At 46.7% G+C, this 20,434-nt stretch overlaps 1 protein-coding gene across 1 annotated transcript in view; it reads left to right on the forward strand.

Annotated features, from left to right (window-relative positions):
* The first annotated feature begins 205 nt into the window (after positions 1-205).
* Positions 206-20,434, forward strand: part of PKDCC (protein kinase domain containing, cytoplasmic) — a 36,171-nt gene continuing 15,942 nt past the window's right edge. The window contains 5 exon segments of the mRNA XM_041477214.1: positions 206-1,236; positions 1,239-1,295; positions 1,298-1,557; positions 15,543-15,665; positions 18,744-19,015. Coding sequence (XP_041333148.1) covers positions 1,002-1,236; positions 1,239-1,295; positions 1,298-1,557; positions 15,543-15,665; positions 18,744-19,015 — 947 coding nt within the window. The 5' untranslated portion in view covers positions 206-1,001.

Below are 20,434 nucleotides of genomic sequence, written 5' to 3' on the forward strand. Positions count from 1 at the left end.
ATTTGTTAATTAGTTGCTAACAGCATCGTAATGTGGGCTTGATGGATAACCATGTCATTAGCGCTTACCCCTGCAATTCACATTTCCAACGGGGCAGGGGCTACCCCCTGCCGAGCCCGTGATTTGTGGCTGTTCTTTCCCGTGGGTGACACGCAGCCCCATCCCCTCTCTGCTCTCATCCGCGCTGTGCCGCGGCTGGAGGGGGCGCGACCGCTGCAATTTTCACTCCGAATGACGAACCCACAGCTCGGGGTTGCAGCCGCCTCCTTTCGCTTTATTTTGGCGTGGAAAAGACATCTAACCCCTCTCCTTTGTGTGGGTCTGTGGTGGTACGTGGATGCTCGTACAACACACCCCCCAAACTCCTTGGCTGCCGGGGAGGGGGATAAGGGTATCCCGCCCAAACCGCTGCCGGCGCGACTTCCCCGGGCTGCGCGGCCACGCGTGGGAAGAGCCACAGTCACCCAGCTCCCTCCCCGCCCGGCGGCAGCGCCCAGGGCCCGCCCTGCCCGGTAGCGCCCGTCGGGGGGGTCCGCCCGCCGGTCCCGCCCCTCTCCGCGCCTTCCCCGCCGGGGTCTCGGCCGAGCCTGGGAGATGTAGTCCTGGCTCCCGGGCTCGCCGGCAGCCGGCGGGGCTTCTGCGGGGGACTACGTTTCCCAGGCCCCCCTGCTGCTCGGCCGGGCCGCGGGAAGGGCCGGGCTGTCAATCAGCGCGCGTCGGCGGGGGCAGCGGGACGGGGATCCCCCCGCCCGCCCCGTGTCCCGCTAATAATAAGTGCTTCAGAGCCTTAAAAGCAGGGAGGCAAGTGTCATGCGGGCGCGTCGTAAGGGGCTGAGCTCCGGCTGAGCGCCCGGGGCCGTTTTGCCGCCGGCATAGCCGGGAGGGGGAAAAAAAAGGGGGAGAAAAAAAGGAGAAAAAAAAAAAGCCTCGGAGCTGGTTCCCGGGGAAGGGGCGAGAGGAGAGAAGCCCGAAAGGCTGGACAAGCCGTCAGCGAAGTGGCGATGAGGCGCAGGAAGACAGCGGTGGCGGCCGGCTGCTGCCTCGCCTTCCTCCTGGGCACCCTGCTCAACCTCCTGTTCATCCCCGGCTCCGAGCACCCGCCGCCGCCCCGCGACGAGCTGCCCCCCTCCCCGCCCGGCGCCCCCCTCTACCCGCCGGAGGAGGAGATCGGCGGCGGCCAGGCCGCCCTGGCGCGGCAGATCCGCGAGCGCTACGAGGAGGTGCTGCGCTACCGGCAGCACCGGGCGAGCGGCGGCGGGGCCGTGGGCCGGCGCCTCGGCCGAACTCTCCCTGGAGCCGCCGCTGCTGGGCTGCCGCGACATCCGCGATGTCAGCGGCGTGCAGTACCTGGGCTCGGGCTACACCAAGGCGGTCTACAAGGCGGTCCTCAACCGCACGCTGGCCGTGGCCCTGAAGGCGGTGGACTTCGGCGGGCACGACATCGCCCACTGCGTGCGGCAGTTCTCCGCCCTGGGGGACTGCTACCGCCTAGCCTCCTACAAGATCGTCAAAGAAATGATCCTGCTGCAGCGGCTGCGCCACGCTAACGTCCTGCAGGTACGCGGGTCCGGCCGCGGAGCCCCGCCGGGGCGGGTGGGTCGCGCTGCTTTTCCCCGGCGCTCTCAGTTGTACCGCAGGCAACCTGTCGGAGCTACCGCCGCCACTCCCGGCGTGCGCGGGGAACGGCCGGGGAGCTCCCGAGAGTTCGCACACGCACCCCCGTCCCCCGTTCCGTGGGCAGCCGCATCCCCTTCGGCAGGCACGGTGCGGGTCGCGGTCGCCGGGGCAGATGTCCCTGTCCCCGGCACGGCGGTTCCGTACCTCCCGTCCCCGTCGCGTGTCCGCGGGAAGGCGCGTCGATGGGCGCTTTCCGCTGGCAGCCGCGGTGCTCACCCCTCGGCGACAAGTGAATCGCCCCGGCGCGACGCGCCGAGCCCGAGGCAAGGCCGGGAGTGGTGCGGGATGCGTTCTCCCTCCTGCCCGGCATCCCCCCGCGGCAGTCGGCCCTGCGGCTTGTGCTCTGATCCCGCTTCCTCGTAAACAAAAGGAATACTGAGGTGAGGAAAGGGGCGAGGGAAAGGCTGAGGAAGGACTCGGAAATCCACAAACACCCCCCGAATAGCGGGAAATAAAGGCCGGCTTGAATGCAAGCGCCGCTGGCTCCGGTACCCCCGGAGAGAAGACAGCAGTGGGATCACCCCTGGCAGCCTCTGCTGGGACTCCCGGCGGGCTCAGCTGGATCCGCGCAGCCCCGGCACACGGGTCAGCCCAGGGGGTTCACCCAGGACAGGCCGGGTGGGAGTCCTGCTGGCCGGTGCGCCGGCACCGCGGCACTTGCCAGAAGGGGCTGCATTGTAGGGCTGTTACACATCAGCATGAATCTCAGCGGGTCCATTTGGATGTAAATGCTGGTATGGAAATTCCTATTGCGTTTCGCATAGCATGAGCGTTGCAGTAGAATAAAAAATGAACGTTAAGACCAGACGGTCTCACAGTAGGTGCTTTTTGAACTGAATCGGGTAAAGGAGTTGTGTTTCTTCTTCAGCAGCTGCAGCAGGAGTACCAGCTCCCCCACGAGAACTTCAGATCCCAGCGATCAAAGCTCTCGAGTTTCATAAACTGTTCAAAGAAAGGCTAGTCATGATTTATCCACGACAAGAAAATAGATTCCTTCCTTCCTTCCTTCCTTCCTTCCTTCCTTCCTTCCTTCCTTCCTTCCTTCCCTCCCTCCCTCCCTCCCTTTCCTCTGTGGGGCCAGGTCTTAACTATAATTCATAGGAAGAACAACGTCTTACAAACTACAAAACCCTACATTCCTAGGAAGGATATTAGTTGTTCCTCTTAAGCTATGATGAATTCTGTTTGGGAGAGCCATGCTTGGGTGCAGCCATCGTTACTGGTTGCTCTGAGAGGATTTTTTCCCCCAAGATTGGTTTTGTCTTGATTTTTTTTTTTTCTTAGTGTGAGTTGGCCAGTGTGTGTTTTGTAAAGTTGAGTCATTTTGGTAGGCACTAGCCTTTCTTTCCTGTTTTACTCATGTGTAGTTTTTTTCTCTGGAGGGACTAATTTGGCATTAATTTGGAGCCATCCCTCTCATGAAAAGGAAGTGAGGTGTGCTGTCTGTCCCCGCAGGTGTGGGTGGGGGGGTCTCTGGCAGCGCTGCCGAAGTTACCTGGCACCCCGCTTCCCCCCACAGCAAACCTTGGAGGAGCCGCAGGAATTCACTTCTCCGGTTCGGGATGATGTGGAGGAACCACAGTAATTCATTTCTCTGGTCTGGGATGTCAGGTGGACTCTGAAGGAGGGAAGTGCAGGCGAGATGCACGGTGTCCCATGGTGGGGTGGGGCCGGGGCAGGAGGAGCTGGAGGATGAGCAGGCACTTCCACCAGCGCCAGGGGAAACACGCCCAGCCTCCGTGCTGGGAAAATGCTCTCATGGGCAGAAATCCCGTCCGTTATTTAGGCCTTCATATTTACATGCCACCCCATTTAAAAATAGATTACACTTAAAGCAGAAACATGTTTTCAGATTCGTTCCGATTTTGTCATTGTGTTTCCTTTTGCCTGCCCTCCTGCTGCATCAGCCCCCGCGGTGCTGGCGGGCCGGGAGGAGATCCCCGCGGCCCCGGACGTTGCCCCTTGGTTGTTTAATGCACCGCGTTGTGGGGGCGCACGGGGCCAGGGTGCTGCGGCCTGAGTCAGCGTGATAAGGCATTACCTTGAAAGGAGACGGTAAATATCGACCTGACAGGCGCTGTCTGGACACTGTCGGGACAGCGCTGTGGGCCAGGAGCAATTCTCCGGTGTCACGCAGGAGTTGTGGAACCTATGTGGAAAATGGAGCACCAGGGAATAACGTGAAATATTTTGGTTACGCCTCTGTTAAAATTTCACACAGGACAGGATCCATGATTTTTAACTTGTTTTCAGCAAAAGCCGGCCCCGGGCTTAGAATTCACTGTCTAGGGTTTGCTGCCGAGGCAGAGGAATCAGTTCAAAAGTCAGCGTCTCCTCCTTCCTCTGGCTTTTGACAGGCCCTTCAGCTCCCATTGGAGCGGGAGGACCGCACTGGCTACAGACGCCAAAGGCACTATGCCACATCTTTTGGGCCAGCGAGGCCCGGGAGCTTCCCTGCCTTTGCTTCTTACCTCTGTTTTGCTCATTTTCCCCCCTCCCCGGCGGTTCCGGGCATACCCAAATACGAGCCGGCTGCTATAAATAGCAGGAAGGACGTGCCACCCTCCTGTCACCCTGCCGTGCCGGGGGAGGGCAGGGCTGGCGAGCAGCCCCGGCTGGGGCAGGCGGGGGAGCCGGGAGGGATGGAGCCGGGCGGCGGCGCTCACCGGGGCGCTCCTTGGAGACCGCCCGGGCTGGAGGCGAAGCGGGGCCGCTTGCGGAGAGCGGGAGCTCTTCCTCCGCCTCCCCACGCCGCGGGCGTGGGAGGGAGCGACCCCAGGGACGCGGCCACGAAGAGGCCGGCAGCCGCCCTGCCTCAGCTGGAACCCTCCCGGCCGCTCCCGGGTATCCCCGGCCCCGGTCAGGGACTCGTGGCGGTGAGTGCGTTCATGAGTTTCTTTTGCTGAAAATAAAGTTTCGTGTCGGTTCAGTCCTAGGAAGGGGGGTTTTCCTGTAAATCTTTGGCAGCTGACAGCCTGAAGTGTAGTTTGTAAGATAACAGGCTTGTTCTTTACTGTCTCAGCAGTTCTCATTCTGGCCTGTCTCTTGTCAAAATCAGCTTTTTTTTTTTTTTTTTTTTTTTTTTAGCCATCCTTTTAAAAAGACTTGATTGTTGTACGATATATGATAGAGGGGAAAAGAGCTCTTTCCAGAAAGTACCAGTGCCTTTAGACAACATGCTGACATATCCACCGTGCCCTCTGCCTGGGGAAGGAGCCAGATGTGTCAGCTCTGGCAGATGTGGTGAATCAAGTCTGGCAAAAGAAACACGGAAAACTAGCAAGAGGGAGAGTGGTTTCACATTAGGCAATGCTGAGGCGAAGGCAGCTTGCCTTCCTGTTTTTATTTCCACGCTCTGCTCCGTCACTTGCACGAAGGGCCAGCGCTGGGCCGGCACTCCCCCTTGCCCCCGCCGTCTGGGGCTGCCCCAGGCTCCCTGGGGCGGCAGCCACTGGGAAGGGCAGGTGCAGGCTGCGGTGGAAACATATTTGCTTTGGAGGGGCGAAGAGAGGGGTAGTTCATTAAAGTTGATTTTATAATGAAGGGCACTGGGGAAGAGAGGGAACTGGGTCACTGATTTGTTGTAACAGAGGATTTAGCAGCCCGCTAATTGCTTTGCAGTCGCTCTGTCGAATGCAGTGCTCGATCTCTTCCTTCCACTCCGTGCTGCGATTTCTTTTCTTGCAGAGTTCAAATGCTGCTGTCTGAATCCTGGCTTTCTGAGCATTTTAGTGCGGGAGATGATTTAGAGTGCTTTAATTCCTCCCTGTCCATATTGAGGAAGAAAAGAAAATCAAACCATTTGCAGTTAATTTCAAACAACGAGCACAATTGTAGTGACACAAAGGCAATGTTTGATTTACTGTAATAATGTAATTATAGCCCTGAAGTATCAGAATTAAGGGTGATGCCATTCTTCGTCTTTGCATTGCTGAAGAGAAGGGAGGGAAGGTCTGAAACTGCAGACGTTTGGAAAGGTGCAAACTTATTTCTGTGACAACTATTTATCAGCACTTTCAGTGTGAGTTCACAATGATTCATTTAAGAAGAAGCTACCACTCTCTTTATAAAAACACACACAGAAGCTCAGGGATAAGGGCTGGCTTTGTCTGATGCTGGTGGAAGACACTTAGCTACTAACAGCACCAATGGCTTGCTGGCCGCCCAGACGAGGCCAGTTCATTTGGCTTATTTAGCTTTAGTGTGAAGTTAAAATGTGTAGTTGAAATACTGAGATGGCATCTGCACTAGAAAAGTCACCATCCAAATATCAAAGCAGTTTCTGTATGAATTGGGCCAGTTAGCTCTATTGTATTTGTAACTGATTTTTTAAAGATGGTCGTGATTTACAGGGAGAATATTTGTCTCTTGCAAAATTAGTTGATTAAAATAGACTGCAAATAATACATCACTTACTGCTGACAAGTAGACTTAAGATGTGCTAGCCGATCACAATATTTTTAAATACTCTTTTAAACAGGATTTTCTTTCCTTTACATGTGATAATTAAGAGATTTTTTTACTCTGATGGTTTCCCTATACATATGCATAGCCAACAGGATAGGGCAATTTTAATTTTAATGTGAGAATTAAAATAATAAAGCTTTGTGTATGGTTTGCTTATTCCAGGTGGAAGTAGACAATCTTTCCAATTGTGAAGAGAGTCAATATACAATTAATTTCCAGTGCAAACTTATTTGCATGGGGATTGTATGGAGTCTTGAAGGTCTGGTCCTTCACCATCCCTCTTGCAGGAATCTACTGTTGTTTTCACAGAAGGCAGGGGGGAAGGGGAGATTGTGCTGTTGTGGAAACAGCTACTCAGGGACCTCTTCCCTGTTGCCAGCGGGTGGGCATTGAATCGCTTTTGTGGTGGCAGTGGTGCAGGATTCCTGACAACGAGTCTTATCCTTGTCTGACTGGAGCTTGGCCATCAGGACTCGGGGAACTACTGACCTGAGGAAAGTGCTGCACTTGCTGATAGCAGCTGGTGGGAGTTTACATGGAGAATTTGTCATTCTTAATTTTTGGATGGGGCAGCAGAGGTTCCAAGTTCTTGGGGATCAAATCTTTCAAAAACAAGTGCCTAAAGAGAATTAACCTTTGAGGCTGGAGCTGGATGGGCTCTGACTATGCACCCCAGATACAGGACTGCTGCATTTAGGAAGGTCATGTTAGACTGGGAGTGTTTTTCTAAATTACCTCAGTTGAGCTGCTCTTGGGACAAGTTCATTAAAGAGGAGTGAGGCCACCACGTGGTGCAAGACCAGGCTGATAGGGGCTGTTTAACTGGTGTTGGGATCAGAGGAACCTCAGCTCCCCGACAGATGAGCCTGTCATATCTTGTCAGTGGCAGCGGAGGTTGGCACCTCTTGCTGGCCACCTGCTTCCTTTGGAAATTGCTGCCACCACCACTGCCTGGGGAGCCGTGAATGGAGTGGCTCCTTTGCCCCAGTCAATCCATTGCTTGACATTATTGTAAGTGAACCTGAAGGAGATGAGGTATTTAGCTCTCTTGGGCACCCTTCGAGATGGTTAGTGGTGTTGGGGGTGGACATTCATGTGGTGAGAGAAAAAAGCAGGCAGTGCCACCTACTGATGGCTCGGCAGAGACAGCCCGCTGCTGCTAACAGATGTCCCCACAGCCCCAAGGAGCTCGGGATGGAGCAGAGAAGGGCAGGGAGAGCAGACAGATGCGGTTTGGCGAGGAAAGAAGAATTATACAAAGTGCTTCTTTATTGTGAGACTGCTTCCCAAAAGGCCCAGATGTTATCCTGCACTTTTAAGAGTGAAGAAAGGATCTGTTAACAAGAACTGCAGAGCTGCTGGAAGCATAGAGCTGATACAATTGCAAACCCCCTCCTAACTGTTCCTGTCCCTGGAAGGCAAGCTGCACATCTTGATGCTGGAGTCACCAAATAGTATTTTTTTTCCCATTGAATTCCTAGGGATGGCAGAGGCTGTTGAACTTGCAAAGCTGCTGGCAGGAATGACTTTCCATAAGGCACATGTCATCACATAAGTTAGAAGGGCTACATTGTCCCTCCTTTTAAAAGTAGCATTCATAAAACTAATCCCAATCATTTGTTGAATGATTTCTATGGTTGTTTCTCAGTTTTATGTGCCACGTAAATCACTCCAGAAGACTGGTTTGAATTTCTGCCTCCTTTATGGGAGTTGATGACTTGCAACCTCATCCAGTTTCTTTGAGGAGAGCCCAGCACTACTTCTTCTGCTCAGTGGCTTGGAGAGATCACCACAGGATGCTGTGGGTATGATCAAGTTTTCCCTTGCTGTTGCCGTTTTTCATGGGAGCAACAATGAATGAGCAAGGTCATTCTGGGCCATCAATATCCCAGCCTGGAATTAGTTATGACCAAGAGAGAATTGCAGAGGGAAGCACATGGTTTTTGTAACTTATCCTTTCATTCCCCCTGCTCACCAGTGTGGGATAGCTAGGTAAATATCTTCTCCCTGGTCTCTTATCCCAGTGACAAGGCACGTGGGAATTGTTCGAAGCTGCAGAAGGTTGAGACCTGACACTAAGAAAGGTGGTCAAACCCTGGAACAGGCTCCCTCGAGAGCCAATGCCTAAGCCTGTGAGTGTAAAGGCGGCCAATGCCTAAGCCTGTGAGTGTAAAGGAAGCATTTGAACAATACCCTCAATAACATCCTTTAACTTTTAGTCATCCCTGAAATGGCCAGGAAGTTGGACTACATGATTTCCTGTTCCTTCCGACTGACCAGTTGAAATATCCTATCCAATCCTATCCCTGAATTGGATCATTCTGCCCCTTTTGCACATGCTCTGTCTTCTAGTTGCAGCCGTGTTCAGGAAGGGCAGGCAGGGATGTGGTGCTTGGCCAGGGAGGAGGAGAGGACCCCTGGAAGGGGACACCAGGGCTGGCATAGCTCTGCTCCTCTGTCTTTCTGCTCTCTGCATGGACACAGTGTTGGTGGATTCAGGCATCAGTTCAGGCTGTTCTTGGAAGTGTTGCGGACCTGGTTTGTGAAGTAATGTCATATTTGACATATTGTGTCAAATATTCAAGCAGGTCTTTTTAAGAGATATTTTGTATCAATTTTTGTGTCAACACAGTCATCTGATGGTTCAGGTAAATGCCCCATGATATCTAACTTCTGTTGCCATTTTTCATTTGAGTGATGGCCATGAAAATCTTGACTAGAACTGGTTCTCACAGGCACTCTGCTAATACTAATATTGACTCTTGACTAATTTTAAAGGACTTTTATTTTTCATCACACTCAGCTGAACTGCTCAGTTTGGGTAACAGACACCAGACATGGGTATTTTATATTGTTTTAGGCCAAATTTGGAACAAGTTAGTTTGGATAGGCTTGCCTTTTTCTTGGACTGTGAAGCTGCAGATGGACTCCAAGCTTATTTTAAAGCTTGCCATGATAAAGTTCAAAATTACTCATAGCTAAGAAATAAAAATTATACAGATGTGTATATATTATAAAATTTATATTATAATGAATCCAAGACAAGCATTTCTGAACATGTGATGCACAGAAGTTATTTGACAGTTTTGTAATGCAAAATCATGTAATGACAAAGGGTTAAACTTGTGGTGCAGAGAAACTGAGTGCCGTGAATGGAGGTCAGGGGAGCTTCTGATCTGGCTATTTACAAGATAATGAACTGTGCCTCCAGTGATATCAGCCTGTTTCCATTGAAATCCTGGTTGTATGAGTGATCCATTTGTCTTCCCTGGAAGGCTTTACAAGAGTAGGCTGCTTGAGTGACTAAATATTTGCAGGGTTGGGTCTTGAGCTTGTGCAGTGCAATGCAAATTAAAAGAGTTGTAAATGTTTTTAGTAGAAGAATTTTCCACTTCAGAGTATAAGGAAAGCAGGGAGAGTAAAAGGGAGATAACGTTACTAAATCATAAGATTATAGCCAACATAATATGTGTCAGAGCAGTAGGTATGTATGGATATGTATACACACATATACCTCTAAAATATATGGAGATATCTGTGGACCTTTATGGATATAGCAACAGATATAGGTAAATACACATAGTGTTCCGTTTCTGAGTACTACATTCCAATTTTTCTGTTAAGGAAAATGTTTAGTAACATGTTTAGTAATAGTGCCAGGAATGAGATTCTTCTACCTTGTAGTTCTCCTGGAGTTTAGTGCTAATCATAATAATACATTTATAAATAAAGCCTAGGCAGAACTGTAAATTTAAAGTTTAATATTTGAATTACCCACTACTTTCTCTTGGTTCCAAAATCCAGCAGACAAAACACCACCTCACAGCTGTCAGAACACAGTTAGGGTCCCACTCTCAAAAGTTCTGCATGGTGCTGGGGATGTTCTGTGTGAGTCTTTATCCAGTGAAACTCAGCATTTGCATAGCTTGATTGATGGATTTCAATGGGAGAAAATAAATTTACTTCTCATGTGCCATCTTGATATATTCTATATCAGGAAAGTTGGCATTGGATCAATCTTTAGTAAATTTAGGCATTGAGTTCCCTGCATTTTCCAGGTTCCCTGCATGTTACAGGTTTCCATGTGCTTTTGGGCTGATTGGCAATATATAAGAATATTTAGTATGTATTTAAAAAAAATATAAAACATTTAAAAATACACATGCAAATATTGTGTGTATATGTTAGAGATCAGAACAGGAATATACATATATGTCATATATACAAAAATATGTGTATATATGTGCTTAAAATATGTATATATGTATGTATATTTATAGATGTATGTACCTTCAGCAATGAAGGGAAATTTTTAAAACACAAGTGATTAATAAATCTTAAAGTGACAGAAATGTCTCAAATTATGTATTGGTAAATCATAGCTGTATCAGGCTGTGCTCGGGATTTCTGCTCTTGCAGGGATGCTCTGTCTGGGAGATTCTAGGATGAAAGGTGAATCTAAGGACTGATTGCCTAGAAATATTACATTAACCTAGCAATAAAGTGGCAAGAGCTTCTAAAATACGCTGTTCTGGTTTTGAACCATAGCAGCTTAAGCAAATGGCTCATCAAAAGGCCAGTAGGAGCTTTTTATTTCCCCTGGGCACCAAAACACTACAAAATACAATCTCGGCTCAACCAGTTTTGATTAAGCAACTCTGTCCCCATGTATTTCTCAAAAGAAAGGCTGTGTCAAGTGTTGACTACTGTCACTCTTCATACATGTGAGATTGTATTTCATTGCACTTTTCTATTGTGGGCAGAAGTTGGATCCTACTGTAGTCAAAATTAAAAGAGAATAGTAGTCCAAATTGAAAGAGAAGAGAGTTAGGTTTCTGAAATTTACTTCTGGTGTAATGCAGTTGAGCCTGTCACTTATATTACAGCTGGTAGCAGTGTGCTTGAAGTTCACTTTCCAGGACTCACAGAAATCTCATGTTCATTAAAGCAAAAAGGGGGAAATTGCCAGTTTTTGTGGTTGGAGAGAAAGAAGAATATTCACAACGTGTTGTAGTTTTTAGGGAAATGGTATGATCTGTGCAGAGGCATTTTGCCCTCCAGCAGTCCTGCCCAGCCTGGCAGCCGAGCTGAGCCAGCAGAGCCCCAGCTGGGGAAAGTGGCTGGAGACCTGTTTGGAAAAGGTGGGTCCTACTGTTTGTGACTGAGCAACCTCCACAAAGGAAATGTAACACTTTGGCAATGGTTCTGGTTTGACATTTATTTTTCGGAAGTCCAGCTGTGGTGTCTACACCAGTGCAGGAGGGCTCATCGTTTGCACAGACTTACCCTGCTGATGACAGCTGAATAAGCTTCTTTTTTTTTGTGTTTTTATTCAGTAAGCTTGTTGGCTTTTGTGTAGAGGCTGACCTCTGCTTTTGCCCTCCTCTGCTGCCCCAGCTCCTCTGAAAGGGGCACCTCTGTCCCCATAATTTGTAGTAAAAGGGAATTGTAAAGGGAGGTGAACTGGGCGGCTGTAGGGACACGGGCTCCTACAATGCAATATAACTTTCACAGGGGCTGACCCTGTATGCCCAAAGTACCTAAAAACTGTTGGGAGTCAGCGAGAATTTTGGGTACAGAAAGACTAATGCAGGACTGAGCCTTTACAACTGAGAAAATCCAAATGGCAAGGGAATAATTTGGTAAATGGGGCTACTCGAAATAAATGAATTACGACACATGATGTGAGAACAGGTCAACATTTCATATCTGGCATACATTTTTCTAAACAGACAGAAAGGCATCCCAGTATCGTGACTGTTTGCTATTAGATTCTACACAAAAATATATTGGGGTGGCATTTAAATGCAGTGACTCGAGATAGCAAAAAGATGTGGGATTGTATTTCTTTCCATTCATTTAATTGGAACCATACTGAAAAAGCGTATGAAAACCATCACTCTTCAATATGTCTGAAGTGTAGCTTTGTGACGCTGAGAATGATGTCCAACCTAATAGAATTTCAGATAGAGGAGATATTTTGGCTCATCTTTTGCTTCCAGCTATATTCAGTTTCCCCGTGTGGTTATTTTTCTTGTTATTGTATGCACCAGCTATCTGTTTCTTACTTCACTGTCTGGGAATACAAACCATTCTGTCTCATTTCTGACCTTAAAATGGATTGGACAAAAGCAAAAGGAAGTTTAAAAAAATGTTTTGGGTAGTACCCTTGTACTTGTTTCTTGTGTTGTGTAAGTCAGCTTTTAAAATGGAAGGCCTCAGTATTGCTGCCTGGGAATATTTTGCATCTATATATATTCTGTACTTTGTAACATCTGTGTGTTGGGTGGTGGTTCATCAGGAGAAGATGAATATAACCATTTCAGATGCTTAACTGGCCGTTGGGACTTGCCCAGTTTGTAATCATGGTAATTGCACATACAAATATGGCTATGTAATTACATGTGCATTTTTGCATTTAGTTTCAGGAGTTCATTTAGAGAAGTATAAATGTGGCCCAATAAATCCTTTATATCTCAGACTTCTTGCTCTTATAACTCTATATAATTATGTAGTAACACTGTGTCTGGAGAGGTTTCACTTAAATAAAAGTAATAAAAAGCTCAGGTTAGTTTATAGATATACTTGGGCAGTGAAGACTTTTGCCAAGGTACAAACTGGAAACTAAAATGAAAGAATTGTGGGCAAAATTTGAGCTGAAAGCAAACCTAACTTACTGTTACTACTATTGCCATTCATGGATCAAGATACAATAGACAAAAATAGGTACTGTAAGGAATTTCACTCCTGTGATCGTATGCACATAAATAGATAGTAAGACTAATTTTTCAACGTTTTTTGGTGTAAATATATATATGTATTATGTTTGTATAATCAAAAGGAATAGATAATGGTGTTTGTCTTCTGTGTTTCTATTACCAGAGTTGTTTTCACAAATGTTGACAATGTCTGCTGGAGGCTGATACCTTTTTTGTCTTCAGTGTTACTGTGAACCAACTGTTACTGCAATACTGTCATTTCCCAGTCTGGATTGCTTGCTAATTTCCCTTATGGCTTTTTTCCCAGTGGATAGTATTACTGTGCTAGAGACAAGAACTGAATTCTGCAGATGATACAGAAACAGATGCTAGATTTTGAGACTCAGAAGTGAGGGTTTTCAAATCTGCCAAGCTTCAGCCCATCTCCGTAGTGTGCCCACACACAGGAGAGGTGGGAAGAAGCTGGTAAGGACTGCAGAATCCAACCTTCCATGAGAAAATAATATATATTATAGTAAATGTTTTCATTCAAATCAACTTTTGGTTTGCTTAAACAGTTGTGCTGATGTGATCCTCTAAGATAAACTGGCAATAAACTGCACAGAAGTGGTGTCACAGATGATAAGGAACAAACCCAAGTGTGGTCTGAATGCTCTAGATGGAGAAATTATTGCTGTTAGTGTCTTTGTCATGGTTGTGGCAGTAAAGGCAACGGTTTGTTTTCCTACTTCAAATGTTCATGTTGGCATCTATCACAAATCCTCTTTTTGGCTTGTTTTAAAATAAAATCTTTTAGCTCTTTTTTTTTTTTTTTTTTTTTTTTTTGTTTAGGTTAATGTCCGTGTTTAAGCAGTTGTTTTGAAGTACAGTGCCATTTTTACACCAAAAAGAAAAATTGTTTACTCTTTTACATTTTTTGGCACCCCTTTTTCCTTTAAATGTAGACAGCTACAGTCAAAACTAGCAGCATGGCTCATAACAAATCCCATATTTGCTGACTTTAACTTGGTCTTTGCTTTTCTGCCTGGGGAGGTCACAAGCTCTAAGAATGTGCTGGATGCTGGAATCTGCTCGCAGGGGCTGTGTGCAGCCTCAGCCGCTCCCTCTGGCCATGGCACTCTGTTTTCCTCATGATTTGGGATCTGTCCCTGTCCTGGCTGCCTAAGCCTGGCCTCATCTGCAGGGCCATATCTGAGTGCTCTCAGCACTGAGGAACCCCCTGTCATCTTCCTTGAGCTTTTTAAAACTAAAAGAGGTTTGAAAAATCAAATTTCTCAAGGCAAGACAGGAGAGGAGTAGCAACAGGGAATTTTTTTTAATCCTGCATTTTCACATCAAACCTTTTACTGTTTGTTTTATTTGACTGGGGGCAGAGATTACATTTAATTTTATTTCATGTGCATGCTGTTCTGGCTGGAAAGTTGTGATCAGATCCTTATCTGGCTCATTTAATATCTTCTCTGCCAGGGCTTGGCAGGGAGTTCATAAAAGCCTGTCCTCCAGCCTGTCAGACATTGTCCCACTCCATATAAAGCAAGACAGTCTCTCCTCCACAGTCTTTAAATATTCTTCTAGTGCAATTATTTGTGCAAGTGGAAATCATTCAAAAATCCTTGGAAAGCAGATAAAAGAAGAAGCTGGAGTATGGCTGAAATTGGCATTTAAATGCTTTTAAATTGTAGAAGCTACTGGCAGATAGTATTTTGGAGTATTTGCCCTGCTTTAATTATACTGTACACAGAAATTCATCAGGTATAGTGAGAGGCAATTTCTGGCTGGGAAAAGATAAATCTTGGCTTTTCAAATGCTTTTCAAGGTGCTGTGCCATTGAAATAGACATTGCCACTCAAGGCACAAACAGTGATCCTATGGAAAATGTAATTTATACTATTTTACAATATTTTTTAAACATAAAATCAGTATTATGTAGTCAGGTATTGCATAGGTTAACCTACCTTTCCTCAGATAGTTTTCTGTTTCTGCATTCATAGATATATGAAATTATTATTATTGTTGTTTTTTGTCATATATTTGGCATGGTTTGACCCTATCTGGATGCAAGGTATCCCCGAGAGCCATTCTCTCACTCCCCTCCTCAGCTGGAGAGGGGAGAGAAAATATTTTAAAAGGCTCGTAAATTGAGTTAAGGAGAGGGAGAAATCATTCAGCAATTAATGTCGTGGGTGAAATACTCAACTCAGGGAAAAATTAATTTAGCTTATCAAATCGTAGTAGGGTAATAAAAGATAAAACCAAATCTTAAAAACATGTTCTACCCACTCCTCCCTTCTTCCTGGGCTCTATTTCCCTCCTGATTTCCCTGCCTCCTTTCCTGAGCAGTGCAGGGGAGTGGGAATGAGGGAGTTAACCATATGCTGTTTCTGTGGCTCTTTGCTCCTCAGGAGAGCACTCCTGAGAGTCTTCTCCTGCTCCAGGGTGGTGTCCCTCCCATGGGGGACAATCTTCCATGAACACCTTTAGTGCTGAGACCTTCCTATGGATTGCAATTCTTCATAAACTCGTCCAGAGTGGGTTGGATGTAGTCCACTGGATGTAGTCCTTCAGCCTGTGTTCCCTGCAGGGCGACAAATCCTGCCAGAAGCACTGCTCACAGCCCCCTCTGGGAATCCACCTGCCGAAGTGCACTGCACTGATGTTTCCTGGTTCTGTTGTTCTCAGCTCTATGGCTATTGCTACCAAGACAGCAATGACATCCCAGACACACTGACCACCATCACTGAACTGGGCTCGCCTTTGGAGATGATTCAGCTTTTACAGACTTCCTGGGAAGACAGATTTCGGGTGAGTAGCAGCAGTTTCATAAGGATCTTTAGGAAATAAAGATCTTTCTTTAGCAATAAATAAATAATATTATGGATCAGAGGTTGTGTACTCTTCAGCACAATTCACATTTATTAAATGTTTGTTTTGCATATGATTACATCTTGGTTTAGAAGCAGTATTTAGCACTCTCCTCTGTAGTGTTTAAGATGCTGTGTTATTTTGTCTGTCAATGTTATCTAATTGTAACCAGTTATATGGTTTTTACATGATATCTTGAAACATTTCTTACTTGAGGCCCAGGAGTTTTGGCATTGGGCTCTGCAACTGGGATTTAAACAATAGAAGGATGTTACATTTCTCTCCTGATCCTTATCATAGGTTTGTTTTATAATTGTTTTCTACTGCTTCCTGCTCTGTTCATTTTTTCCTGGGGAAAGAGTGAAATAAACGTACACAAATCTCAAACCCAGTTTGTCCACTGCACTGGCAATTTACCAGGAGCACGAAGGTCACACTTAATTTGTCCAAAATGAAGCCAGACTGCAGCAATGCTTTGATCAAGACAGCTGTCTCGCTTGGTGTGTATGGGGATGTCGCTGTCTGAGGTTAACTCCCTAGGACGTTGAAAGGCAGCAGCAGTCTCCATCTGAAACAATTTGGATTGCTTGGCTACATCTGTGCCAGAAAATTAAAAGTACGCCTGAGTGAACTCTGGGTGGAAAGAGCAAGGTGCAGCCCACGGCTGTGCAGTTGCATTCCTGCTCTCTCTGAAGGCTGTGAGCAGGATTGGAACCTCTTGGAAGTGGTCCCCAGGCCACGCTACCTGCTGGATCCTGCTTGGGGACAGTGCTGGAGAACAGCCTCAGTGCTGGTCAGACCTGGCCAGAGACCATGCTAGCCAGTGTGCATGTGGGATTAAGTTTTTGTGCCCAGGAATGTTCCCTGGCAGAGTTTATTTTACTCATACAGCTGGAGTAAGTGTGTTGCCTGCATTAAGGTTCAGCTCCCTTTTCCTGAAAGAAGAGTGGTCTTGATAAGCAGCAGAGGTACTCGGCAGGGTTCCCAAAACAGGACCACCTGCCTTTAGCTCATCTCATCCAGGGAATGCAAATAATGGACTGTGATAGCAATTATGTACAAAATAAATGACCAAGAGATATGTGAGATTATGGGTAATAAACAGAGAAGTTTCTTTCCAGTGTGGATATTTCTGAGTAAGCAGTTGCAAAGAAAGATAAAGGAGTGTTAGATGAAGATGAAGACCTTCACAGAGGTAGAATTACAGGTGAAACATTCCTGTGACTACTGTAATGAAGTCCTAAATAATATCATGCTCATTCCTTTGTCTAGGGTGCAACTAACACAGAAAGAAGGAAATAGAATTGTCTTCTTGATATGTGAGACTTGTTTGTGGTCCAGTCCTGAAAATGACTGCATAAATCCATGAGGTTATTCCTACAATTGATAATTTCCTTGTGTGGATGGACTCAGCAGTAAGCTGCGTAAGCCAGAAGTGTGTGACACAGAACAAAGCCTTCACCTCTGTGCTTGAAGCTTGTTGTAAGGGGGCATTTGCAGTCCCAGCCTGCAGCACGTCTGCATGGCTGAGCCTGTTGGGGTTGAGCACAGAGGTTGCTGGTGCAGGAGCAGGGGGCTTTCTGGCATTTGTGAAAAGGCAATAATTTTGGGTGACAACCTGTGGGTTTGTTCAAGCTAAATTCTGGGTTTGTTGGCATTTGAAGATAGTTATATTATATATTAGCTTTGGCTGGATGGGCTTTTTGTCTACAGTGTATTGCAGGATAACACAGACATGAGTTCTGTGTCCTTCCAAGGGGAGGTAAGGGTGGTTGAGTTTAGCATCCCATAGCCACACTTGTATGCACCTACAAACATCTCCATATGAACTATGGTATCCTGCAAGTAAGAGAAAAATGTTTTTGTCTGGTCAACCAGGAGAAGGATTAGGTAGAAGAATTAGATGGTTCTAATATCCCACAAGTGAAGGGTCTGTGGGGGATAACTTCAGCTGTGCTCAGCTTTCTTATCAAGGATGTGTTGAGGTGCACCCTTGAGTGTATTGTTTAAGCCCCTAGACTGAATTTGGATTTGACTACTTCAATGCGCATGCCCTTAACATTGTCTTTTAATGGAAAACAAAGATCATACATAAACAGTAAAAAGCTTGCTAAACTGAATATGACCTGTTATTTATTTAATTCATAAAATAAAAATTCCAGTATTTAACTGTGTTCATGTTACTGCTACCTTTGGATTAATAGGTTACATAGTCGACTCTAAAGGAATGCATGAATTGAAAACAGGACTTTGGTAAGGGGGCTGAATTCAATGTTCATCAAGGGCTGCTGCCTCGTAAGAGTTACTCAAGTTTCTAATCTGCAGTGGAAAAGTGAAACATCAGCACCGAGCTCCCACCTCAGCCTCAAAGTGTTGCATAAGAGTCCACCACGGCAGACCCGTCAAGGCAGACAGACATATACACTTATCCTGAGGCATGGTGCAGGGTTACACTGGACCTGTGGAGCTCTTCTTCCTGGGAATTTGATTCCTTCTCTCCTGGAAAAAGGGAAAAAAAAAAAAAACCCAGAGGGAAACAGTGGAAAAAAAATGATAAAAACAGTAAAGAGGCAGGATCAGTACAGAGGCAATACAGACACTGTCTGCAGTTGGAGCTCCAGTCACGGGTGCAGGGCAATCCAGCCAAAATTTCCAGACCTGGAGTTTGTAAAAGAGCAGGATCAGACTGTGTGGTCAACGCCTGTGCATAAAGTGTTATTAAAAGTTAATGCTTTTATTTCTGTTAAAAGTAAGAATAGCAACAATGAACCCTGCTTCAAGAATAGTGTGGGAAAGCACTTGTAAAGAAGCTTATTTTTGTTTCAAGTCTCTAAGGGTTTTATAATCAGCTATGCTAATCCTGTGAAAAATACCATGGTTGCAACATTTAGTTTTGTGTGTAAGTTATAATGCTTATATTAAGTCATACATTTATGACTATATCTTCAGCTAAACTGGTTTTGTTATATACTTTGCACTGAGAAAACAATGCAAAGTACCCATGTTTTTGTGTTTCAGATCTGTCTCAGCCTAGTTCGGCTTCTGCATTACTTGGCTCACTCTCCTCTTGGCTCAGTGACGTTACTGGATTTTCGCCCTCGGCAGTTTGTGATCGTGGATGGAGAGCTGAAGGTGACAGATCTGGATGATGCCAGTGTTGAGGAGAGCTCTTGCACCAGTAACAGCGACTGCTTCATGGAATTCCCTGCAAGAAACTTCACCCTGCCCTGCTCGGTTGAGGGACGGTGTCAGAGCATGAATGAAAAGAGGAATCTCTATAATGCCTACAGGTCTGTGATCAGATAAAGCCATGTAGAATTAAGAGTGGGCCTAGAGCTCCAGCATCCTTTATAGTTATTCACATCAATGAGCACATACTGTCTCAGAACCAATGCCCAGGGGTAAGTGAAGCCATGAATAATTGTTTCATTTGTGAAAATACATGGCACTTACAGCATTTGAAATATTTTTCATACTCTGAGTGTGATTCACCACTCAGTCGAATTCCATGTTGGTTGAATCCCGCTGAATTCTTCACTCAAGTAGAGATTTTCATAGGAATGAAACATAAGCACTTTTGGAGCTTGGGGCCCACAAGTTCTGTGGTGAGACAATTCCAGCAGCTCTTTGGTGTGAGTTAAGAGGGGTCATCACAAGTTTTGCACCACCAGCTGAGCAAAGGGCAGGCTTCAGAGGGAGACTTAGAGCTCAGTTCACATCCTGCCCTCTGGCTCAGTGCTGGAGCCTGCTGTGGAAGGGTGATAACAGCCCCAGTGCATCCCTGGAGCTTCTGGGACCACCCTCAGCTGCTGACATTCTGGGGTCTAAGCCCAAACCTCTCAAAGCAAGGGTGGTCTTTTCACCCTTCTCTCCCAGCCCCGGGTCTGTGTGAGCAGGTGCTGTGGGACTGACTCCCGATGCTATGTCTACAGTGGGGGACACGTGGGCGGTGGGCCATGCTGGACCAGTTGGCCATGCTGAAGGAAGCGTTCAGATATTGCAAATCTTCCAAATTTGGTTCTAAAGCGATGTCCAGATTTACAGCTGGGTCCTTTAGGCAATGGCTTTGTGCTTGAGGTCTTGGCTCTCCCCCATCAACCATCACACCCCCGGAGGGCTGTGTGGGATGCTGGGGGAGCCGTGTCACTGCTTTCCAGGGAGCCAGTAGCACAGATGCTCAGTGCCATGCTCATCCTGCCATTGCTGCTGCAACTGATGGGCACTGCTGGAGTGGGCGGCCGCCCTGGCTGATCCAGATAGAAGGATGGAGATCTTAGAGCAGTGCCATAATGATGTGCTCATTCCTTAGGCTTCCCTTTCAAGTGCCATGCCATTCACTGCCTTCCAGACCACGTGAGGAGAGGCTGCTCCAAAGAGAGCCTTCTGCTTGGGTCGCAGGGCGCTCACCAGCATGTGTGTCGCATTAGCTGACCACACTGAAATGGGCTGCACCACATGACAGCCATCTGCAGTTGTGCAGCACAGTATTTAGTGTGTCCTCCAACATTTTCCATTTCCATTTGCTTGGCTTAAAGATCTTGCTTAGCTTGCTAGCTTTTGGTTAAGACTGTTTTACTGTTTCTGGGTAAGAAACCTTTAATAAGCGCCCATCCATCTCAGTTTTAAGTGGGGACATGTCTGTGGTGTGGTGGGTTTGTGGCAGGTTGCTGCTCACGCTGAAGGAAGTGGTCTTTTTCTAATATAGTTTT

The sequence above is a fragment of the Pyrgilauda ruficollis genome, unplaced genomic scaffold (genome assembly GCF_017590135.1).
Source record: "Pyrgilauda ruficollis isolate IOZ18807 unplaced genomic scaffold, ASM1759013v1 scaffold4, whole genome shotgun sequence".
In the NCBI taxonomy this organism is placed as follows: Eukaryota; Metazoa; Chordata; class Aves; order Passeriformes; family Passeridae; genus Pyrgilauda; species Pyrgilauda ruficollis.